At 37.2% G+C, this 25,065-nt stretch overlaps 2 protein-coding genes across 4 annotated transcripts in view; one reads left to right on the top strand and one right to left on the bottom strand.

Annotated features, from left to right (window-relative positions):
• The first annotated feature begins 7,406 nt into the window (after nucleotides 1-7,406).
• Nucleotides 7,407-13,020, top strand: LOC117318113 (glutamine synthetase-like). Its single transcript, XM_033873119.1, has 6 exons — nucleotides 7,407-7,529; nucleotides 8,822-9,009; nucleotides 10,204-10,512; nucleotides 10,661-10,788; nucleotides 10,965-11,164; nucleotides 11,618-13,020. The coding sequence occupies exons 2-6, from the start codon at nucleotides 8,841-8,843 to the stop codon at nucleotides 11,904-11,906; spliced, it is 1,095 nt and encodes a 364-aa protein (XP_033729010.1). The 5' UTR covers nucleotides 7,407-7,529; nucleotides 8,822-8,840; the 3' UTR covers nucleotides 11,907-13,020.
• A 6,001-nt stretch (nucleotides 13,021-19,021) lies between these two features.
• Nucleotides 19,022-25,065, bottom strand: part of LOC117318089 (centrosome-associated protein 350-like) — a 72,732-nt gene continuing 66,688 nt past the window's right edge. For all 3 annotated transcript variants that reach the window (XM_033873092.1, XM_033873100.1, XM_033873108.1), the window contains 3 exons: nucleotides 23,299-25,001; nucleotides 20,769-20,907; nucleotides 19,022-20,304 (listed from right to left, as the gene is read on the bottom strand). In XM_033873092.1, the coding sequence (XP_033728983.1) occupies nucleotides 19,640-20,304; nucleotides 20,769-20,907; nucleotides 23,299-25,001 (2,507 nt within the window). In that variant the 3' untranslated portion in view covers nucleotides 19,022-19,639. The remainder of the gene's footprint in view (nucleotides 20,305-20,768; nucleotides 20,908-23,298; nucleotides 25,002-25,065) is intronic.

The following is a 25,065-nucleotide window of genomic DNA, read 5'->3' as shown; positions in this document are numbered from 1 at the left end:
CCCCGGGTGATACACTGAAACGCATGGGTTTGTTTATCAAATGCCGAGAAGTTTTACTGCCAATTCATGGAGGCTTTTAAACTAAGAGACTCGCGTATGTTGAATCTGTAAGTCGTAGATGATGTGTTACCCTTGCCCTCTGAGCAGCAACCAGTGTGTCATCGACTTTGGGCTTCTTGTGTGTGGCCTTGGTTATTGCAGAGACGTATATAGCATATGTATTTATTTATACGTCTCAGGTCAAACTAACAATTGTGCGCATGCGTGCATGACATATTTTCTGCGGCTCATTTACATATAGAGAGTGGAGCTTCAACCCCGTGATCAGTGGATAGTTTCCCAGATTTAATTGCAATTATGAAGAACTATGGCTTTGGTTCTTGCAATTATATCATCATTAAGGTAAAGATTCTGTCATTTAACACATTTGTGTAATTTTGTCGAAATGTATGTCACGAATTAAAACATATGAAGAGGTATAAAGATCTATAGCTGGGTCCAGGCGTATACAGAGAATAACAATGTACAGTATACTATAAAGATTGATCCTCCCCACGGCTAGAAGCTTCAAAATACTAAATGTAGTTCCCTTTGTGTGTATCTACCGAATCTAGATTTCGTGTAAATCAGTACAGTTAACCCAGGCTGGAAACTAGCTGTGGGTCCAAAGTCCACACACGACACATCCGCTGTATGCGGGCTATGTATACATTTTATAATATCGTATACTACTGAGATACGTACCATAATTGTTTTTGTAGTGAAAATTTCACTGACCATTTTGTTTCAGATATCTATACAGCCATATGATACTGTATCTTTAGTTGTCTGAAAGTTTGTCTCCGACATGTAGAGAATACATATACCTGTACAATATAATTGTATAAACATGCACGAGGCAGACAGTGTAGTCCGTCTGTTACCAGCATGTCAGGGTCACCGCTAATGTTGGTATTGAGGGGAAAAGATTCGTATTGAATAGTGGTCAGTACACATACTGTTTACGAGGTCAACAGTGGCCAACGCGTCATGGTCAATAGCGCTGTGACCTGGATTTCATATTAGCCTTGTCCAGAGTGTGAGACCGTGTTGACGGACACTTTTGTTTACAACCCTACATTTACTTATATACATTTTGTACGCATATGGTCACGTGAGCCTTCTCTGTTGAATGGTCAGTTGTTCACTTGAACTTCTGATGAACTTTTTTGCTTTGGCACATCACCATAAAAGGCAATCGACCTGACCTCTGGCCACTTCTACGTGTAACTTTTTACGACCTTCCTACTGGTAGTAGGTCCCTAGATAGACCTGTTTGTGACCTTGAACAGTAAAACATACAGTACACTGCTTCCCACAAAAATGCAGAAATGGCTGTATCTGATTGTTTGCTGGATTTATCGCCCCGTGAACATCCAGTGTCAGTATATATATATATATATTTCATTAAACAACACCAACAAATACATAGATAAAACAAACAATTGTATAAATAACACAAAAAAATGTATAAATAACACAACAAATGTATAAATAACACAAACAAATGTATAAATCACATCAACAAAAGTATAAATAACACAAACAAATGTATAAATAAAACGGACTTATGTGTAAATAACAAACAAATGTATAAATAACATCAACAAATGAATAAATAGCATCAACAAATGTATAAATAACACAAACAAATATATAAATAAAACCGACAAAGGTATAAATAACACAAACAAATGTATAAATCACATCAACAAAAGTATAAATAACACAAACAAATGTATAAATAAAACCGACTTATGTGTAGATAACATCAACAAAAGTATAAATAACACAAACAAATGTATAAATAACACAAACAAATGTATAAATCACACCAACAAATGTATAAATAAAACCGACAAATGTATAAATAATAAACAAATGTATAAATAACATCAACAAATGAATAAATAACATCAACAAATGTATAAATAACACAAACAAATATATAAATAAAACCGACAAATGTAAAAATAACACAAACAAATGTATAAATCACATCAACAAAAGTATAAATAACACAAACAAATGTATAAATAAAACCGACTTATGTGTAGATAACATCAACAAAAGTATAAATAACACAAACAAATGTATAAATAACACAAACAAATGTATAAATCACACCAATAAATGTATAAATAACATCAACAAATGTATAAATAACACAAACAAATGTATAAATAAAACCGACTTATGTGTAGATAACATCAACAAAAGTATAAATAACACAAACAAATGTATAAATAACACAAACAAATGTATAAATCACACCAACAAATGTATAAATCAAACCGACAAATGTATAAATAATAAACAAATGTATAAATAACATCAACAAATGTATAAATAAAACCAACAAATGTATAAATAACACAAACAAATGTATAAATAACACAAACAAATGTATAAATAGCACAAACAAATGTATAAATAACACAAACAAATGTATAAATAACATCAACACATGTATAAATAACACAAACAAATGTATAAATAGCATCAACAAATGTATAAATAGCACAAACAAATGTATAAATAACACAAACAAATGTATTAATAACATCAACACATGCATAAATAACACAAACAAATGTATAAATAACATCAACACATCAACAAATGTATATATAACATCAACAAATGTATAAATAACACAAACAAATGTACAAATAACATCAACAAATGTATAAATAACATCGACAAATGTATAAATAACACAAACAAATGTATAAATAACGCAAACAAATGTATAAATAACACAAACAAATGTATAAATAACACAAACAAATGTATAAATAACATCAACAAATGTATAAATAACACAAACAAATGTATAAATAACATCAACAAATGTATAAATAACATCAACAAATGTATAAATAACACAAACAAATGTATAAATAGCATCAACCAAATGTATAAATAGCACACACAAATGTATAAATAACATCACACAAATGTATAAATAACACAAACAAATGTATAAATAAAACCAACAAATGTATAAATAACACAAACAAATGTATAAATAACACAAACAAATGTATAAATAGCATCACCAAATGTATAAATAGCACACACAAATGTATAAATAACACACACAAATGTATAAATAACACAAACAAATGTATAAATAACACACACAAATGTATAAATAACACACACAAATGTATAAATAACACACACAACTGTTTAAATAACATCAACAAATGTATAAATAACACAAACAAATGTATAAATGAAACCGACATATGTGTAGATAACATCAACAAATGTATAAAGATAGTCCGGACGAATTCCTGCTTCCATAACAACACCCTTATTACAAAACAACAAAGCCTCACAATGAATAGTTACGTCTCCTCAATGCGTTTATGCTCCCGTGAAGCAATGGTTGAGCTATTCTGTTTCTCCATGCGTTATGGAGTCAGACGTGTTCGATGTTTGTCATATGCTGGTTCTCATGTTGAAAACGTGGCATTGCCTGGCTTCAACTTGGATTTGTATGGTGGGCACTATCCCGGATAAAGTAAAGACGCGTACCCTTCCGGAACAACCAATCTGGTTATCCGTATGTGTTTTCAATGGTGTCCGTATCAATATATTTTTGTTTAGTTTGACCTCATTTTATCGAGTCATAATCATAGTTACTGATTATTGTCTTTTTGTTTTAGAGAGGTTCAACAGTAGCAACGCTACAGTTCATGTATTATGCGGCATCTGCAATTGCTTCAGACCATTCACCTCCGAAATCCAAGGGTTCTGTTCTTCATACCTTGTGTTTATATTGAGAGTGTAACACTACGATGAAGTCGACTATCTACTATTGTCCTTATCGATATAGAACTTATTAGGAACTTGAACCATGACCGGTTTTAATGATCGTAACTAGCGATCACGAGACCTGGACAATGGATAATGTAAAGCACGTGAACTATGATTAATACAGAGTACTAGTACGTGGGTGTGTGTAGACTGTGTAGTAATGACTAAGAGGACAACAGCCGGGTCACAGCTATATACATGCGTGCTACAAATCTTTACTACTTTGTAGGACTTGTCATCAAACTGAAACCTGGATTTAGATTGTATTTTGCATTCGTAACAACTTAATATCGATTTTTCCCCCAATTATAACGAATTTACTGTAAAACCGATAGTTTTATTGTAGACAACCACTGACTGGGCATCGTTGGACGGGCATGGTTCGGAGTGTGAGGGAACGGGATATAGAAAGACATAGTTCGGGGTATGACAGAACGGGTATAGAAAGACATGGTTTGGAGTGTGAGGGAACGGGGTATAGAAATACATGGTTCGGGGTATGACAGAACGGGTATAGAAAGACATAGTTCGGGATGTGATGGAAAGGAGTATAGAATGACATGGTTCAGGGTGTGAGGGAACGGGATATAGAATTACAAGGTTCGGGGTGTTAGGGGAACGGGGTATAGAAAGACATGGTTCGGGGTATGACGGAACGGGGTATAGAAAGACATGGTTCGGGGTGTGAGGGAACGGGTATAGAAAGGCATGGTTTGGAGTGTGAGGGAACGGGGTATAGAAATACAACGCTCGGGTTGTAACGGAACGGGGTATAGAAAGACATGGTTCGGGGTGTGAGGGAACGGGGTATAGAAAGACATGGTTCGGGGTGTGAGGGAACGGAGTATAGAAAGACATGGTTCGGGGTGTGAGGGAACGGAGTATAGAAAGACATGGTTTGGAGTGTGAGGGAACGGGGTATAGAAAGACACGGTTCGGGGTGTGAGGGAACGGGGTATAGAAAGACATGGTTCGGGGTATGACAGAACGGGTATAGAAAGACATAGTTCGGGATGTGATGGAAAGGAGTATAGAATGACATGGTTCAGGGTGTGAGGGAACGGGGTATAGAAAGACATGGTTTGGAGTGTGAGGGAACGGGGTATAGAAAGACATGGTTCGGGGTGTGAGGGAACGGAGTATAGAATGACATAGTTTGGAGTGTGAGGGAACGGAGTATAGAAAGACATGGTTTGGAGTGTGAGAGAACGGCCCGGGTACATCTTCGCTAGCCAAGGCTTCTGATTACGTTACACTCTGGAGATTGACGTAGATGGGGCACAGGCTGGGCATATGCATGGTCCGGGTTGTGAGGGAACGGGGTACAATTAATTCATCTACCAAACTTGCTGCTCATGTCATCATGTAACTTCTTTATAATATAAAACTTAATATGTAAGTGATGAAAAGTTGGTTGATGCGACATGAATACAAATCTTAGGTACGCTTGGAAATCAGAGCCCGGTGTGATGCACGAGTGACGTCATAAGGATCTCGTGTAACGTTACTGATATGGTGTTTAATTGTTAATTCACGAATACATTCTTAACTAATACTGCGAGGAGGTGGAATGTGCAGATATTTATAGAAAGATGTATAATGTCGGCATACATGTACATACGTCATTCACCGTGATTTTTAACGAGATCCTCGAGTTTAACTCCACACTACCTGAGCCAAGGTTATCGTCCTATTTGAGACTAGTGATAATGATGATAACGATTGATAATACAATGACATGGTCTTACCTAATCTAGGGTATCACCGTCGTCCGGCCAGGTGTGAAAACCAGGTAACTGTCAATGTTACCTATACATGATAACAGGACTACATGTATGAGACGGGTACATCTAGGCCGTGTATCTATATATAAAACTGACCAGTCGGTCACTGTACCAGATGTACTCATACTGAGGTACCACATGTGGTGCACGTTACTATATACAGTATTTCTAAACCTCAGTGTCAACACACGTGTATACTTAAATTTGTTTTGTTTTCGACTCGTGCCTTTATTATCAATAATTACTAACGGTCCATCGATCACCAAGGTTCGCAGTAACAAATCGTCTGATACAAGATGTAGGCATGTATACGAGTTGCTAAAATAAACGGACCTGTTGAGCAGGAAGTGTGTGTATATATAAATCTTATTTAATGAACACAATACGTGTTTGCATTTACCAATATACAACCCCGTTACACTATACAAAGTGTACAGACGGTTTTTATACCTTTCCGTTATAACATACTCTCATTTCCAAGTCACATTATGTATACAATAACATTTCCATTCAGTCCTAACCGCATTTATAGTGTTTTAGGATAAAGACAAAACATTGGCCCCCTAACCCGGGGATCGCGGGCTCGAGTCCCGCGGGAGGTTGAATGATAAGCTGTTCACCAGCTTTCATGGGACATCCTTGCTTTGTAAATTACATATGAATAACCATTTTCCTTTAATAACTTGTATATACATATCTGTGTATCTGATAACTTAATTTACATATACATGTATATAAATATTAATTTGATATCTGTACTATTCTAATATAAGATATACAAATGTATATAGACGATTAAACTTATTGAACTTATCTCAAAAGTCATTAACGACTGGATGTTAATACAGTTTTTTTGCTTATGTGTCTAAAATACATATTTTATATGTATGTATAAACATATGCGACACTTTAATAAAACATGATTGATTGATTGATTGATTTATTGATTGATCGAAAAACTTATATAATTCAATGTCGGTGACAATATGTGATATACTGTGTCAATTCCAAATACTAACTGCGATAACCTGTGATATTTGTATAATAATATTATTATTACATTAGGTATTTGGTATTACTATATAATAGTAATTTAGTGTAATATGTGATATTTGTATAATATTGTTATTACATTAGGTCTGTGGTATTACTAATAGTAACTTTAGTGTAATATGTGATATTTGTTTAATATTGTTATTATTACATTAGGTAGTGGTATTACGAGTGGTAACTAGTTTAATATGTCTATTGTTACTGTGCTGTATTTACAGAATCAGATGTATTTATATTACTATATATGCAGTTTACCCGATATAGCTATCTCAGAACTCTATAATTGTCGTATAGATGCTATTACAGATACCTAATTTTCATGAAACATTGGGTAAATGTGATACCTATGTACAACTATTTCCACTCACTCCATCGCTCGTGCTTCTCATGTGTGATGTCAGGGTCATGGCAAATTCTGTTTATTGATAAAACGCACTTGTCACGTGAAAACATCGTGCTGAACCGAAAGTATATGAAACGAAAGTAGGACGGTATACTTGCGGTAACACATATTATGTGTAGGTAAGTATTTATATCTACAATCATATTTGTCAAGAATCGTAAAACTATTGCCTGTGAGAGCTATTCAAAATGTAGATTCTTCCAAAAGTACGATTAACTAGCTTTTAAACTTCTTTCATGACCACCTCCTAGCACGTGACATGTTTAATAATAGAATATAGGTCGACCAATGAAAATCGTCACTTTAATAAGTGACCAATGAGAGCGCTCTGCTACTAGAGAAGAGTCGATATTACTGCGTGATCCTCGCTTTTCCGACAGAAGAATCTCTAGACTTTCAACCGTGAGCGACGCTTCTATAAGGTAAGGACATTTATATAATCTATCTCGGTATTTCCGAGGAGTGTTTGATTTGATATTAGAATGTTCGTTTGCTTTATAAAATGTGTTCCGCTTATCAATCGACATTTTCTTACTATCTGATAATATGCAAAATTTACATTTATCGATTTTCTGAATCAGCTGATTATTATAGGCAGACAAGGTGAGGGTCGAGCGAGACAATTGACAGCAGTGGAAAAATCCCCGATTCTTTAAAAAAATGCTTTAGTAATTTTTCTCCTCCGCGATGAAATTTCACGACACGTAACAGTTTCAGAAAATAAAAAAAAAAAATATTTATTAAAAATCAACTGTGGCATTCAAAGATTTGTTTGACTGCAAATAAATAATAGAATCTGGAGCAATGTTAAAGTCACCGTTCGGATCAAGGCAACGAGCTGATCTTGAGTACCGAATAGCATAGCCACATATAGCAATGTCCAGAATTCAATGTTGATGTAGGAGTAGCTAGCTAGGTCTCTGGCCTAATGGACTCGCGGTTACATAATTAGTATTTAGTGATTTTGTGAACAAGATTAAATTTAAATGACCAAGATGTGATTTGGTCAACTATACAAATTGAGCTACGATTAAAACTTAATTAAAATAGATAATGTGATCCAACTCCACATAACTTATAATTTTCTAAACACCGAGTTCGTCGGTATTTTGTCAGCAATGTAATGGAGGGGAGATAACACCTACGAGCATGCCTTATTCCGACAGGTACAAAATATTGTGTAGGTAAAATTTTAGCCACTCAATTATCAACGCCAGACCAATATAAAAAATCAGAACAATTCAAGAACATTTATAATTTGCATTTTTAAGTTGGGCAGAAATTAAATCAATCTTGTGCACATGCCTGTTTATGATATTCAGCAAAATGAATGTACAAGATACATTATATAACCTGAATATAGTTGTAGGTGTTGATTGAAATGTAATTAGGGCAAATTAGAGCAATTTTTAGTCCAGTTCGATTAATTGTTAATTTGTTGAAAAAATTACCTTGACCTACACAAGCTATATATACTCATATGTCCCTGGCCATTGTGAGGATGTGAAACCCTTAAAAACAAACAAAACAATACAATACTGCATATCAAAATAAGTCACAAGGTCATAGGTCAACTACACATCATTTACCTGTTACGTGGGTCAAAAGGTCAACAGTATGTAGATCTTACCTGCTTGGAAGGTCAACAACAGATTTTGCCTTCTAGGTATTATGATGGGACACTTTCCTACTCCCAGGTTAATTTTTATTACAGAATCTGAACTGTGATCATAATGGCTGTTATAAACAATGCGGCTACCGACAAGGTGGTACTTCAGAAGTACCTTGACCTTGACCTTGGTACTGAAGAAGTGATGGCAGAGTACATCTGGATCGATGGCACCGGTGAAGGAATCCGGAGCAAGTGTAGAACCCTTGACAGAGAACCCAAGGTACCGACAGGTAAAGGCTTGATTATTCATTATAGGGGCAAGAGATGGACAATATCTCATCATTGTACCTGTTTAGATTTATAGCTTTAAAGGTCAGTCTTGGAAAGGAGGCTCAAGTCAGGAGTCATCAGTTGTATAATCAAGTCAACTTTATAGAAATGGGAGAGGGGACTGTTGACCTTGGTGTAATGTGTGTATATATTGCCTCCGTATAGGCAGCACGAGACACTTGACTAATTAGTCGACTAACAATGACCAGCAGTTCCATCTCTCCAGACATATCTGCTTACTGATTATAATAATGGAGATTTTATATATAAAACACTATTATTATTGAAAATTTATCAGTGATTGGGTTTGGCTACTTGTTGTGAGTAGCATGTAGACAGTCAACATAAGAACGATCAAGTTTTGGAGCCTGTTTTGGAGACGTGTATATATTGACACGGGGAAGTTTTATTCAGGACGCATAAACAAGTTTTCGGGTCACTGGTCAGCAAGACCAGATAGGCGAGATAACAATAGTTCCCTGGACACCAACAGTGCCTCCAGGTATAATCCTTCGGACACACATCAGATTGTTGTTGACCGACGTGTGTTGATGTACTAGTATATAAAACTACCTTGAACTCTGAATAAATTTCTATGAATAATTAACTTACTTGAGAAAGTGGAATTAGACTCACCTTGCCATAGTGTGTCAGTTTGACTGTAGACTCACCTTGCCGTTCACGGCATATCATAGACAAAGTCTATTGATTCATATATTCTCATTGTGAATTATCACAATAATAGTATTCCAGTGGAAGTAGGGCCGGTATAGTCACACTACCTTATGCCACTGGTAATAGTATTCCAGTGGAAGTTGGGCCGGTATACCACTACCTTATGCCACTGGTAATGGTATTCCACAATTTCATTTATAGACGTAAAATTGTTACCATATAAAATCTATATTGCATGTTGCCTTGTACCTATGTGGCGATCCCATTCACTCTCAGCTTGTTGATATTGACAACTGATGCTAGGATTAACTGACAGCTCTTGGACAGTAAAACACAAGTAAATCTGGTGAGGATGTGTCATGTACAAGTTTTATGTCTACCTAGATATATACTGTTGCTGCAGTCGTTTGCCTGGTTTTGAACTTTGAACTCTGATATTGATAAATGTCCAAATAATTATTTATTGTGTCTTTTGTCAGATTGCCCAATTTGGAACTATGATGGATCAAGTACATACCAGGCAGAGGGTTCCAACTCTGACATGTACCTTCATCCAGTCAGTATATTCAGGGACCCGTTTAGAGGAGGGAAACACAAGCTGGTTCTGTGTGAAGTCTACAAGTACAACAAGAAGCCAGCAGAGACCAACAGACGAGCAGCCTGCAATGCTGTGATGGAAAAGGCCAAGGCATCCATCCCTTGGTTTGGAATTGAACAAGAGTACACTCTGTTGGATTTAGATGGTCATCCCTTTGGTTGGCCCAAGAATGGATTCCCAGGACCCCAGGGTAAGGATAGATATGGTTGTTATATACTGCTATGCATTTAACCGGTAAACTCATTATATTACGTTATTGTTGAAAATAGTGTTTATAACTTTTAGACCTATTCTTGATTTTGATGAACTCTGTAATATTCACACTTTATTATTAACAGGACCATACTACTGTGGAGTTGGAGCAAACAAGGTGTACGGTCGTGACATCATCGAGGCTCACTATCGTGCTTGTCTGTATTCTGGGATCAAAATCGCTGGTTGTAATGCTGAGGTCATGCCTGCTCAGGTAAACATATTTTACAATAATGTTAACAGTTCTAGTAAAAAAGTTTTAACTACTGCAGAAAAATTGGATACATTAGAAAGTTGTGTATTGCACCATTTCTTGATGCAACTGTTTTGAGATTGTCTCTAAGTATGGTAATTGTACTACGTTTTATCATGTTCGTTTTTTGTTTCCAGTGGGAGTTTCAGGTTGGCCCCTGTGAAGGAATTGAAATGGGAGACCACTTGTGGATGGGTCGTTACTTGTTGTATCGTGTAGCTGAAGATTTCGGTGTAGTTGTGACTCTTGATCCCAAACCTATCGAGGGCGATTGGAATGGAGCTGGTGCTCACTGCAACTACAGTACCCTGGCAATGAGGGAAAAGGGAGGCATCAAGTAAGTTATAACTATGTCATTAGAGGGGGAGGCATCAAGTAAGTTATAACTATGTCATTAGAGGGGGAGGCATCGAGTAAGTTATAACTATGTCATTAGAGGGGGAGGCATCGAGTAAGTTATAACTATGTCATTAGAGGGGGAGGCATCGAGTAAGTTATAACTATGTCATTAGAGGGGGAGGCATATGTCATTAGAGGAAAAAGGGAGGAGTCCTATTAGTTATAGTGGTGGCTGTAGAGGGGAAAGGGAAGCAAGTTATCAGGATCATTAGAGGGATGAATGAATGGTGTTATCAGGGTGACAGTAGAGGGAAAAATGAATGGAATTAACTATGGTAAAGTGTAATTAACCAAGAAAAGGGTTAATATGCAATATATATTAATAATACGATAACCGAGAAGTCTGTGTTTGATCGGATAGATTGTACAAAGTGTGTATTTTGTTACCAAGGGCTATCGAGGAAAGTATTGAACTGCTGTCCAAACATCATGTCCGCCACATCAAGGCGTATGACCCCAAGGAGGGCAAGGACAACGAGAGACGATTGACTGGTCACCATGAGACGTCCAGTATCCATGATTTTTCAGCTGGAGTTGCTAACCGTGGGGCCAGTATTCGTATTCCACGACAGGTTGCCGAGGATGGATGTGGTTATCTTGAAGACAGACGTCCATCATCAAATTGTGATCCATATGCAGTCACGGAGGTCATTGTCAGGACAACAGTGTTACAGGAATAGACATTAAATTGGTTATGAATGAAATGAAAACAGTTATGTAAGAGAAGAGAGAAAGTATATAAGACTAAAATAAGATACTTGCCCAAGGACTTTGGTTTTCATAAAGTCAAGGTATAAAGAAAATCTGTTCTTGAAGGATTATTTATTACAGTATGACCTTGACCTAGTACCATACTCGTCCTAATTAAGATGTGCAATTTTTATCCATGTGAGACTGCTTGACCAGTATGTGAATGGAATTTTTAACATTCAGTAATGTATACATTAATTTTTTATCAAGGATAGCTTATACATTGTATTTCGCTACATGGTTTCTTTCAAACTGCAAGGGAAATATTCTTACTTAATTGTATTACTAAATATTCTTAACTAACTGTTTTACAAATATAGCTATCACACTACAGAACTGTTCTTATTGTATATAACTTCAAAATCAAAATTTGAAATGCATGTGTGGCATCTACATTCTACTTAAATATTGGAACAAGGTGCTAGTGAGGGACGGAAATTTAATTGATATATTTCCTTATTAATGTGCTTGTGTGTGAATGACGTGTGTATAGTCGAGAGGAATAAGGCTGCGACTGGGATTTAAGTACCGAAAGATTAAGTTTGTAAGAGGTTGTGAAACAATTAACTAGATAAACTATATTATGCCACATCCTGGTGTTCTGCCATGTTGGGTATTACACCAAAATGTTCTACATAAAGGTTGGAAGTTGAGGAAGTTGTGTCAAGGTGACATTGAATGTAAATGTGGCCTAGTGGGGAGAAAACTATTTATTTAGTAGGTTGTATCATTAACACAACAGCAGCATTTCATCAGATCGCTAAAGGTAAAATAGTGGAACTGGTAACTACGACAAAACATATACATTATCATTAACCATTTTAATCTAGCGAAAGGGCTGTGGAGATACATGTATATATAGCTACCATTAATTGGACCAATTAATCCAACCACAGTACTGTGTGTATATACAGCGGCCATTGACCTGCACCTTGATGGAGCAGACACTTGTAAATAGTTATTTTATTGTTATTTTCCTTAGAATCTCCTCTCTATATGTAATGAAAACCATACTGGAAAATAAAATGTTACTTTTATAAAACTCGTTGATTTCTGTGTAGTCATTTAAGATAGGAACAACCAACATCTGTGTTGTAACTTTGTGAGATGAAGGCCACTTTGTAATGTAACCCAACCTTGATGCAGTGAAATGTCTACTCTGACCTAAATTTGATATTTGGTGTGTAGCTTGCTGTGGTGAAGGCCCTTTGTAACATAATGAACCCCAATATGATATTTGGTGTGTAGCTTGCTGGGGTGAAGGCCCTTTGTTACATAACGTAACCTGAAGGATATTTGGTGTGTAGTTTGCTGGGGTGAAGGCCCTTTGTAACATAATGAACCAGAATATGATATTTGGTGTGTAGTTTGCTGGGGTGAAGGCCCTTTGTTACATAACTTAACCCGAATATGATATTTGGTGTGTAGCTTGCTGGGGTGAAGGCCCTTTGTAACATAACTTAACCCGAAGGATATTTGGTGTGTAGCTTGCTGGGGTGAAGGCCCTTTGTTACATAACGTAACCTGAAGGATATTTGGTGTGTAGCTTGCTGGGGTGAAGGCCCTTTGTTACATAACGTAACCTGAAGGATATTTGGTGTGTAGCTTGCTGGGGTGAAGGCCCTTTGTTACATAACATTACCTGAAGGATATTTGGTGTGTAGCTTGCTGGGGTGAAGGCCCTTCATTACATAACGTAACCTGAAGGATATTTGGTGTGTAGTTTGCTGGGGTGAAGGCCCTTTGTTACATAACGTAACCTGAAGGACATTTGGTGTGTAGCTTGCTGGGGTGAAGGCCCTTTGTTACATAACATTACCTGAAGGATATTTGGTGTGTAGCTTGCTGGGGTGAAGGCCCTTCGTTACATAACGTAACCTGAAGGATATTTGGTGTGTAGTTTGCTGGGGTGAAGGCCCTTTGTAACATAACGTAACCTGAATATAGTTTGCTGGGTGAAGGCCCTTTGTAACACAACGTAACCTGAATATGATATTTGGTGAGTAGCTTGCATGAAGAGTTAGCATCTTCAAGACAAAACGGATTTGATACGTCCATGCAAGGTGCCAGGATGATGCATGCTGTCAATCTTTAAAGTCATGTCTTCCTCGTGATCTCCTGACCTGACATTGATGTGGTTGTCTGCACTTTTGTATTAATACATAATACCTGTCGGAGGAAGGTACGGTACACCTTGGGTGGTAAAGACACAAAACGATAAACACAACAACTGATTTCATTTGTTAAGTTTACTTTAAGTATTTCATTGTGGACCCCATCAGAGAACCACAAACTTCGCATGGTCATAGTTTTACAGTTGCATAGTAAACTGACTCATGTCTACAAATGTACAAAGTTGAAAAAATAGATTTAATTTATTACCAGAGAATAGCATTATATCACAATGTGTTAAGGGGAGACAAATCTACATGGGTGCGTAATCAGGCCCTGGACATTCTAAGAGTATAAAATCATGCTCAAGTTCAGGCCTTAATTATATATAGTTACATAAATCTAGCATGCCTCCTCGAGTATTACTGGAGACAATATCACTAGTAGTTTCTCTGTAACACGTGACTGTACTAGGGATTAATAAGGCATCCGGGTGGCTATCCTTCACATACCTGTGTATCAACAATAGGTAAGCTCTAGTATTGTCAGAGTCTAGCCCATTGGGTATAACAGGGATGAAGATCAGTGAGTAAATTCATCATTATAATTGTGAGATGTTTGTTTTTATGTAAAAAATGGAAGTGGACATTAAAAATAACTAACCTGAGATTTCATATAGATTATAAATGTTGGCAATAATACTAAACAAGCAGGTAATGTCATTGTGAATAAAATAAAATTTTCGTAGTTTAGACTGATCATGAGTTCAAACTCTGTTTATCTTTGTCGTTTCCAAATCAATAAACACACATTTGGTTAGCAATGCTAACTTACAGAAGTTGCTGTTTTCAAAATAAAAATTCTCAATATTGGTGTACCTGTGGCTGAAAAAACCCAGTTAAGGCACTTTCTATGTAGGTATGTAACATACATGGAAATGCTTGGTAAACAGGGTACAATGCTGCTAGTATAAGATACTAAATGCTCAGTGAATGGAGTACAAGTCTAGTAATAATCAGATACATACAAAACCATGGAAAATGCCTTAAATAGACAAGTATACCCTGGCAGTACCTAGTGTTAGAATGGACTGACCTACATCAATCCAATCTCCATTATATAGAGCAGGCTATTTCATGGCACATAGCTTTTTTGGAAATACCAGGGGAGATAACTGCCTCGCTCCACACATTCCCACACACCTTACCCGAAAGCCCACAGAAAGCCTACAACACTCTACACTTGACAGTAGATCATTAGTCCAAAATAATTCTATTAGTAAAAGAAATCAAATAAATTGCACTACAAATAGTTGGTTCGATCTATTAGCAAATTTCTTTGGAGAGTTAAAAAAAAAGAAGACTGGAGAAGAAATCAAGACTGTAAAGTAGATCTACATTTAATGACAAAATATCTGGAAACATTTACGGTGATTATACACCAAAGTTTGCCTCTTCAGGATAAAAAACATGAAATTTCCAAAATATTTTCTCACAAAAATAGCCCAGTTAATAAATATTTGGCAGTGTCAATTTTCCATGTGGTATCAACATTTAATCAAAACATACAATCATATTTGCTAAATTATCTTTAAATGATATTTCAAATTCCACAGTTACTGTTACAAGACATGGTAATAATAATTGATCAGTAAATAATAAAAAAGACAATGAAACAAAATGATTAATGAATCTAAAGATGGATGTAAATAAGCATATCAAAAGAGACATTTAATTTGGACGGAATTTAACCAGGTAGCGAGTAAAGATAAAGAATTAGGTATACAACTAACTAGATAATGAGACTCAATGGAAACCAAGTTATAGTTATATCTGAAACAAAAGTAAAAACAAAATGAATTTTAAAACTCTTACATAGGAAAATGTATGTCTATAATGGACTAAAGGCAGGCCTAAAACTACTACAAACATATGAATATTAATGATACAGGTAATGTATATTTCAAATAGCTACCTCATCACATTACTTTACAAGCACACAGATCTTCTTTGTTACAAAGAAACAGCATTCCCCAATCAACCAATCAACAAATAGCACTCAGAAATCTAATTAACAATATATGTATCATACAGTAGCAGATCAAAGGGATGAGTTGGTCCAGTCCAACATCCAAGCCCCCTTTCAAACTCGGAGTATACCATACATGTACCATGTAAGTAAATCGTTTTCCATGCGAGTTATAGCATTTTGAGGTATAAAACATGAGAAGGAAACAGAACTCTCCTGGTAAAGTCCTGGATCTGTCCCTCTCTCCTATAGCTCTCGGGTAAACTGAGCCAAATGTACAGGAACCATATGTGATCAAATTTAACATTGAGAGAATTTTGATGTCTAGGCCATGCTATGGTTCATGTTTTACTCTCATAAAATGCCAAGTAAATATGGACAGAGTTCGGATATCAAGGCCCTGCTATGGTACATGTTATACTCACGTAAAATACAAGTAACAAGCACAGAGTTTGGATGTCTGGACTTGATATACTACCTGTCATACACTCGTTGTAATATACATAGTTACACACACAATATCAATAACTTACGATTCAATAAACAATTTTACCTCACCTGAATCCTCACTCCCAAAGCATGATTTTCATTAGAGTTTCCAGCACATTTACTAGAGGAATCATTATGACGGCTGATATCTATCGCATTACATCATTCACAGGTACAGCCTCTCAAACACTTTTAGGCATTAAATACACATCCGCTCATCTTCTCGTATGGAATAAATAAGTCTTATATACAGCTATACATATACACACCATCTCTAGCTTTTAACTGCTCATCAAATTACATAATGATACTGTTAGTTCAGAGTGTGTTGGATTCTTGCATTGAACCCAGGAAACTGTTAATATTTTCTCAATTCAGCTGAAAATAACACACAAAATGCCAAATTAGAATATTCTGATCTAAATGTGCACCATACAACCCAAATAGTTATATTCAACCCATATACTCTCAATGTTAACATTACACCATTACTAATCTCCAATGGACTTACATTAAACTTAAACAAGAGGCCCATGGGGCCTGTATCGCTCACCTGGATGGATTAGACCAAATGTCAAAATAATGTTCATATTCAATTTGTTTTATTTGTAAATCTCTAACAATGCTATATATGGTTATAGTGTGGGATTCCGAACTGCTTTAAAGATTAATGAAGTCCAGACTCTCCAAGGTCTGAAAGACCTCAAGAACTGTTTTTAGAACATGCATTTATAACTTAGTAGCGATTTAAAGGAATTACCTCTATTTCCCCTATTGGGCCCTGCCAATTTGTCCCCTTTGGGGTCAGAGTCACCATTTATGCAAAATCTGTTCCCCTTCCCCAAGGATGTTTCTGACCAAATTGGGTTCAAATCCATTCATAACTTTATGACTAGTAGCGATTTAAAGGAATTACCTCTATTTCCCCTATTGGGCACCGCCCCTTTGGCCCCTTTGGGGTCAGAGCCACCATTAATGCAAAATCTGTTCCCCTTCCCCCAAGGATGTTTCAGACCAAATTGGGTTCAAATCCATTCATAACTTTATGACTAGTAGCGATTTAAAGGAATTACCTCTATTTCCCCTATTGGGCCCCGCCCATTTGTCCCCTTTGGGGTCAGAGTCACCATTTATGCAAAATCTGTTCCCCTTCCCCCAAGGATGTTTCTGACCAAATTGGGTTCAAATCCATTCATAACTTAATAACTAGTAGCAATTTAAAGGAATTACCTCTATTTCCCCTATTGGGCCCCACCCCTTTGGCCCCTCGGGGGTCAATCACCATTTATGCAAAATTTATTCCCCTTCTGCCAAGGATGTTTCTGGCCAAATTCGGTTCAAATCCATTCATAACTTTATGACTAGTAGCGATTTAAAGGAATTACCTCTTTTTCCCCTATTGGGCCCCGCCCCTTTGGCCCCTCGGGAGTCAGAATCACCATTTATGCAAAATCTGTTCCCTTTCTGCTAAGGATGTTTCTGGCCAAATTGGGTTCAAATCCATTCATAACTTTATGACAAGTAGCGTTTTTAAAGGAATTACCTCTATTTCCCCTATTGGGCCCCGCCCCTTTGGCCCCTCGGGAGTCAGAATCACCATTTATGCAAAATCTGTTCCCTTTCTGCTAAGGATGTTTCTGGCCAAATTTGGTTCAAATCCATTCATAACTTGATGACTAGTAGCGATTTAAAGGAATTACCTCTATTTCCCCTATTGGGCCCCGCCCCTTTGGCCCCTCGGGGTCAGAGTCACCATTTATGCAAAATTTGCTCCCCTTCTGCCAAGGATGTTTCTGGCCAAATTGGGTTCAAATCCATTCATAACTTTATGACAAGTAGCGATTTAAAGGAATTACCTCTATTTCCCCTATTGGGCCCCGCCCCTTTGGCCCCTCGGGAGTCAGAATCACCATTTATGCAAAATCTGTTCCCCTTCTGCCAAGGATGTTTCTGGCCAAATTCGGTTCAAATCCATTCATAACTTTATGACGAGTAGCGATTTAAAGGAATTACCTTTATTTCCCCTATTGGGCCCCGCCCCTTTGGCCCCTTTGGGGTCAGGGCCACCATTTATGCAAAATCTGTTCCCCTTCCCCCAAGGATGTTTCAGACCAAATTGGGTTCAAATCCATTCATAACTTTATGACTAGTAGCGATTTAAAGGAATTAACTCTATTTCCCCTATTGGACCCCGCCCCTTTGGCCCCTTGGGAGTCAGAATCACCATTTATGCAAAATCTGTTTCCCTTCTGCCAAGGATGTTTCTGGCCAAATTTGGTCAAAATCCAATAAGGCCTTTTTGACTAGTAGCGATTTGAAGCAAATGTTGACGGACGGACGACGGACGGACGGACGGACGACGGACGCTGCGCCATGACATAAGCTCACCGGACCTTCGGTCCAGGTGAGCTAAAAACTGAAAATGCAGATTTGTTGACATTTTTTATCAGTAAAAATTGTGTTTATGCATCCAAATGATTTCGTTTCCAAGCACAGCATACAGAATAAAACACATTATGTACTAAACAATTCTCCTACATAGCATTTACACTCGACTCTGGTGGAATGTAGATATGTGAGTGACCATGATTGACTTGTGTGACTGAGGATGATATCATGGCCAGGGATGATTTGAATACATCTGTAGGTATAGGTCTTGGAAGCAGACTGGGGGCATGTGCACCTATGCTGTAAAAATTGAACATTTTTATAGAAAGCCAATTTTGTGCTTTTTAAGGCAGAAGTGTCACACTACACTACTGGACAATAGCACTGTTTTATAATAAATAATCAGCTCCCAACATGTATAGTTCATCCAGCCTTCCACTGATGGTAAATATTTCTAGCACAAAGTTCTAACATTGGGCATGTACTGAGGTACAGTATGCCAATTTGTCTGCTACTCGGCATTATCGTACATCAATGCCAATTCATTCTATATTTGGCATAATACCTATTACTACTATGCCTGTGTGCCCCGTTTGGCGTACTATTTGGCGTGCAGTGTCTATCTACCAGTTGAGCCATTTCATAGTCACTGTTGCTGTTGACTTAACATCTGTTTTTTGCGGTATATTTTATTCATTGTCTGCACAGTATCTGTCAACAATGTTTCGAAAATGGCCTCTGTTAGCTGCATTTTAACAGCAGTTTCATCGTCATCATAATTCACCCAATCAGGTTCCTCCTCTCTCAGCTCCTCCACCAAGATATTGTCAACATGATCCTTCTTTTTCCGTACACTCCACCGATTTTTGTCCACTTTCCGAGAACCATTCAATCCTAGAATTTCAATCACAGCCTTCTGAACAATTGGTTTTAATACGTCTATTGTTGTTGGGGGATTAGCACCTCTGAAATATTTCTGTCGTGTCCGTTTTGTTTGTTTCCAGGCACACGTTCCATCCTGATCTTCTTCCCTATAAATATCACGTATAATATCACCTGTAGAATCGAAAAGCAATTTCTCAAAAACACGCCGACTTTTACTGTCTACATCGTTGTTGTTATCCTCCGTAGAGAAGTAGGTTTCCGGAGGTTCCAGGCCCTCCAAGGACTCTCCATACCGACGTTGGTTCCAGAACACATCCACAGCACTAGACACCACCTCCTCTATCTCATGACGCTCATGTGGAACAGAGAAAAACACATCCTCTTGTATCTGATGGAAGTCTAGGTTTCCAGTTTCCAGTATTAATTCTGAAACACAAAACCAAATTTATCCCATAACTTGCCTGCTCTATAATGCAATATTCATGTTACCTATGTCCATTCTATAGAAAGACACAAGAGTAATAACACTAATGTAACGCCATCAATAGTCACACTATTGTCTTCGTAGTAGAAAATCCAAATCTAATTTACAGAGTTTTTGCATACAGTTATTTATATCTGCAGGAATATACATTCTTCATGTTACAGTCATGCCATGAAATACAGAATTGATTATACTCTTTAACTAAATTCTGACATGAGTACAAAATACTTTATTTATTGTTGTTTTTGTAAATGTTTCTGATGGAAGTTGCTCAGAAGTTCCATTATCTAAAATTATCTAAAACTGAATGTGATACTATGTCCTAGATTTACTTTAAAATATATCTTCAGTGATCTTGACCCCATACTTGTGATGTCAAGTATACAAGTCTGATAAGCGTACTGACCTGGCTGCAGGCCTGGGTACGGAGGAGGGGGCTGGTTCATCGTTGGAGACGGTATGATTGGATCATCATCGATGTACTCATCTGCCTTATCATCAAACAGGAGATAATTCAAGTCCTGGTCCAATTCCTTGTTTCCTTCCTGTTACACAAAAGTCATACACATGTTAAATTATTCTCTCAACTATCATATTACATACACATGTTAAATTATTCTCTTAACTATCATATTTAAGACTGTAACATTGTCAGCCTGTTAGACTAACTAGCAGTAACATCTTAGTAAACAAAGAAAAAACACCATGCTACCAAGCCTACAACTTTGACTGAAAATAAAATGTCTTACTATTTTGAGTAAACCCTGGTCAATAAAAAAAGGATGTAAATTGTTGACAGTTGATATAAGATTTCTCAATGACATGTCCCCAGCTGTGCCTTACAGAAGCTGGCTATACCACAACAGATGTTACATACCGGTATCCACACCTATACTAAACCATGGAAGTAGCTGTTGTACAAATGTGTACCAGATACTATTACAACCAATTCTGTACAGACAGGTAATCACAATAACATATTGAACTTAATGATTTCAGACTACATACAAAAATGTACAGAATCATTTACAGGGAAAATCCTTGCAAGATTTCTTCATGGCCTTCATCTCATTATTGTTAAGTAGGATATTGTGTTTATATACATTTAAGTCATTACAAAATACATCCAAAATATTTAAGGGGACTATGACAGAAAGATAATGATACATTTCATTATGTTAACTAGAGTTGTCCCCCCCCTTATACCATATAAAATTGAAAAAGCTGACCAAATGTCCAAATACGAAAAGTCTATCAAATTTAAATATATATTATAATATAAAAAAAAAAGATGTTATTTCTCAGAATACTGTAACCACATTTATGTACATCACCAGTGACTACACAGTTCATCATGGTGTTGGTACACATAACAAAATGTTTCGTTTAATGTTTTACCGATAGTCAGTACCTAAAGTTATCAGTAACCCTTAGTCCTGACCCTCACAGACAGAGACAGTGGGATGATTGGTAAACTTTTTGTTGTTTCCTGAAAAATATTTTTTTGAGAATTTCAACCAATCAAAAGAACGCTTTCTTGGGGGTTTCAGTTCGACTACATATAGTAACTGTGGCCTCTACCAATTACCTTTCGATAGTGAAAGAACTATTTCAAATACATAATTTTTAATCTTCAAAAACCAGACATTAATGCTATTATATATAAACAAGAGGCCTGTGGTTGTTAACGGTCAGCTGAGACATTTAACTATCTTCTATGTATTTACAATGTATTTCTAAATAGTCATCAATAAATATATGTAGTTGTATAGTTTCGCCCTCATAATTCTAAAAAGTTTGAATAATTTCCATCAAAATGTGATTTCCCTGCATAAACTAAAGTAAAGTTTAGCACCTCTTCATGGACAAAAATGATACCTATGGGCCATGAAATTTACAATTTTGATCTTTCCATCCAGAAGAGTATTTGACCTAAAACTAGATATATACATCAAGAAAATGATCTAGGATATGTTATCAATCTGACGGTCACATTCATATGCTAAGCCTATGTTTTAATTCTGTGTGTTTTCTCTTCACTTCCGTTCTTTAACAGGTCATTTGATTACTGTGACCTTGAACTTTGTTGGTCAAGGTCAACTTATTGCATAACTATTGCAGCTGGCCTCATACTGTAGATTTGCTAATTATCAAGTATTTATGCTTCACAGTAAAGAAAAAAAACCATTTGAATTACAATTTATGGATAATTTTAAATTTTGGCAGGAAATTCTTCAAAGGGCAATATCTGCGTCACTTTTGATGATTTGACCTAGAAACCTTGCACACACCTTCATAAGAACAGGTTTTTTAAAGTGTGAGCCAAACATATCATTTTGAGAGGTTTTTTTTTTTAATCTTTTTTTTTTTTATCATTTGACCCCTGTGACCTTGCATGAAGGTCAAGGTAAAAAATAAACATAACAGTTGTAGCCGGTCACACATGCTATCTGTATGCCAAACATTCAGCTTTCATGTGCATAGATAAAAGAGCAGAAACCTTTTATGTGCAATTTTGATGTCTAAGCTTCTAAGAATTGCCTGTAGTGTAATCTATAAACAGGTACTGCACTCAAACTGGACGAGTATTCTACTTTTGCTTGTTAATTGTATTTATTTCCAGTGTTGGTGTGATTTAACTTTATCCAAATTTTATCAGAACATGAAATAAAGGATCACAGTATGAACTTGAAATGGATTTTCAAAACAACCGTTAATTTGTATAAAATGTTGCATTATAAACATGACATAGTAAAACATTTTATATACAGCACTTTCAATCAGCACTTTCAATTTACGGTGCCACCTTCGAATAAGCAATGAAATATCTCACAGAAATCTAAACAACTTGTAGTACAATTTGATAATTGTTGATGTAAACTACAAAAACAGCATACTTGTCCAAAAAAATATTCATAGGTTAAACAGATAGATACCTTTGTTGCTCGTGAGGTGCTGCCTGGAATTGGGGAGACTGGGCGTGGAGGATTCTCTTGGTTATCTGCTGGGGAACCCCTCCCCCACATATGCTCAACCTCTGTCGGAGAAAATGTCTGGGGTTCTTCACCAGACGAAAACTGGTCACGATTCCCACTACGCGGAGGTTCTTGACGGTCTCGTTGTTTATTACGAATTGTAATCATGTCATTTATTGCATCATTCAGTAAGTTTTTGGTTAATTTTTCCGTCATTTGTGAGCGCTTATCATTCTGGTTGATGTCTCTCTCACCATCACTGTCCACATTGCCATTCATGTGGAGTGTGCTAGCACCGTCTTTGTCTGGTCGTTTGCTGGGTTTTTGTGCCACAGCAGGCGGGGATGCCTTTCTGTCCTGAATTCTATTGATAGTATTCATGTCATCCCTGACCACATCCATAAGAATTTGATCAGTGATGGTGTCTGTGAGAGCCTCCTTCTGATGTAATCTATCAGTGGATGATCTTGGTGATGGAAATCCTTCACTGAAATTGGACACACTGTTATCTACTTCACTGATGATTTTAATGAGGTCCGACTCATCCTGATCATCGGTTGTGATGGATTCATCATCATGTGAACTTGCAACACTTCGACGTGGACTCCTGATGGCAGGAGCTGGCATGAGATCGTCTCCTGGAACCAGAACACCATGGCCGGGATGACAGGTAAAATAACGTACACCCTCGTGAGAACCATCATTTCTACCATCAGCAGCCTCCAGCTCTACTCCAGCCCAGATCCCCGGGGCAAAGGAGACCTTGCCCTTGAACAGAAGAGTACCTGGACTGCGAACACCCCTGGGTCCTGTAACAAGGACGCGGTCTCCTATGTTAAAGTCGCCCATAATGTCCATCTCTGTTGTGGGCCCATCACGAGGTGAAGCTGTGGGAGTCTCCTCTTCATCATCAATCTCACCCCCGTCGTAAAAACCATCACCAGACCTTGATGGGAGGTCACCCCGACCCACGGGCACTGATGATGCTTGACTCGGTTCAACATCCGAATCGTCAAATGACCCATTCAGGTTCTGACTGGACTGTGAGCGTCCACTTGATGGTCGTGAGGCTGTGGTGGTAGAGTAGGAGGAGCGTGGTGATTTTTGGTCGATGTACCCATCATCAGGCTGTTCCTGACGACCTTGGAGGTCCAGAGACTGTATGAATTGAGAGTCCTCAGAACGCACTGACATCATTTCACTAATTTGCTCTGATATGTTATCAGTGAATGTGCGCTGTTTATGTTCTGTGTGATCGGAGATGTCACTACGAGCACTTTGAGGTAGTCTTGCAGACACACCATCGTCAGCTGTAAAGTCTTCGGTGTAACTAACATCATCATCTTGTCGTGACACAGATGCAGCAGACCTTGGTGCAGTATGGGAAGGTAATTCCTTTGTGATATGTAACAGAGCAGATTTTGATCGCTCAGAAACACTATCATCTGCAACTTCAATATTTTCATCAATATCTTCTGATATTTCTGTTCTTATTGATGTATCATCATTTCTGAATGGTTTGGCCAATGACCTTTGTGTTGTATTGTCTGACCTTGACCTACTGATTGTTGATTCACTAGCCTCGGAAATCTTCTCCAATGATCCAGCTTTGGTCAATGGTGTAGAGGGAGCTGTCTTTGGCGTTGGTGAACTCAGTTTTGTATCTGAAATCAGAGAAGTGAGGTGTATATAACTAAATAACCCCTATAAATGTTTCAAACAATGGGG

The sequence above is a fragment of the Pecten maximus genome, chromosome 2 (assembly GCF_902652985.1).
Source record: "Pecten maximus chromosome 2, xPecMax1.1, whole genome shotgun sequence".
NCBI lineage: Eukaryota > Metazoa > Mollusca > Bivalvia > Pectinida > Pectinidae > Pecten > Pecten maximus.
Note: the sequence above shows the minus strand (reverse complement) of the source record. Positions and strands in the feature narration are given on the sequence as shown.

What these genes read in the sequence shown, in the direction of transcription:
- LOC117318113 (XM_033873119.1), top strand. Translation starts at nt 8,841, where the DNA reads ATGGCTGTTATAAACAATGCGGCTACCGACAAGGTGGTACTTCAGAAG. An exon ending in TGGATTCCCAGGACCCCAGG is followed by an intron (nt 10,513 to 10,660) that starts GTAAGGATAGAT and finishes TATTATTAACAG; the next exon opens with GACCATACTACTGTGGAGTT. An exon ending in AGGGAAAAGGGAGGCATCAA is followed by an intron (nt 11,165 to 11,617) that starts GTAAGTTATAAC and finishes TTTGTTACCAAG; the next exon opens with GGCTATCGAGGAAAGTATTG.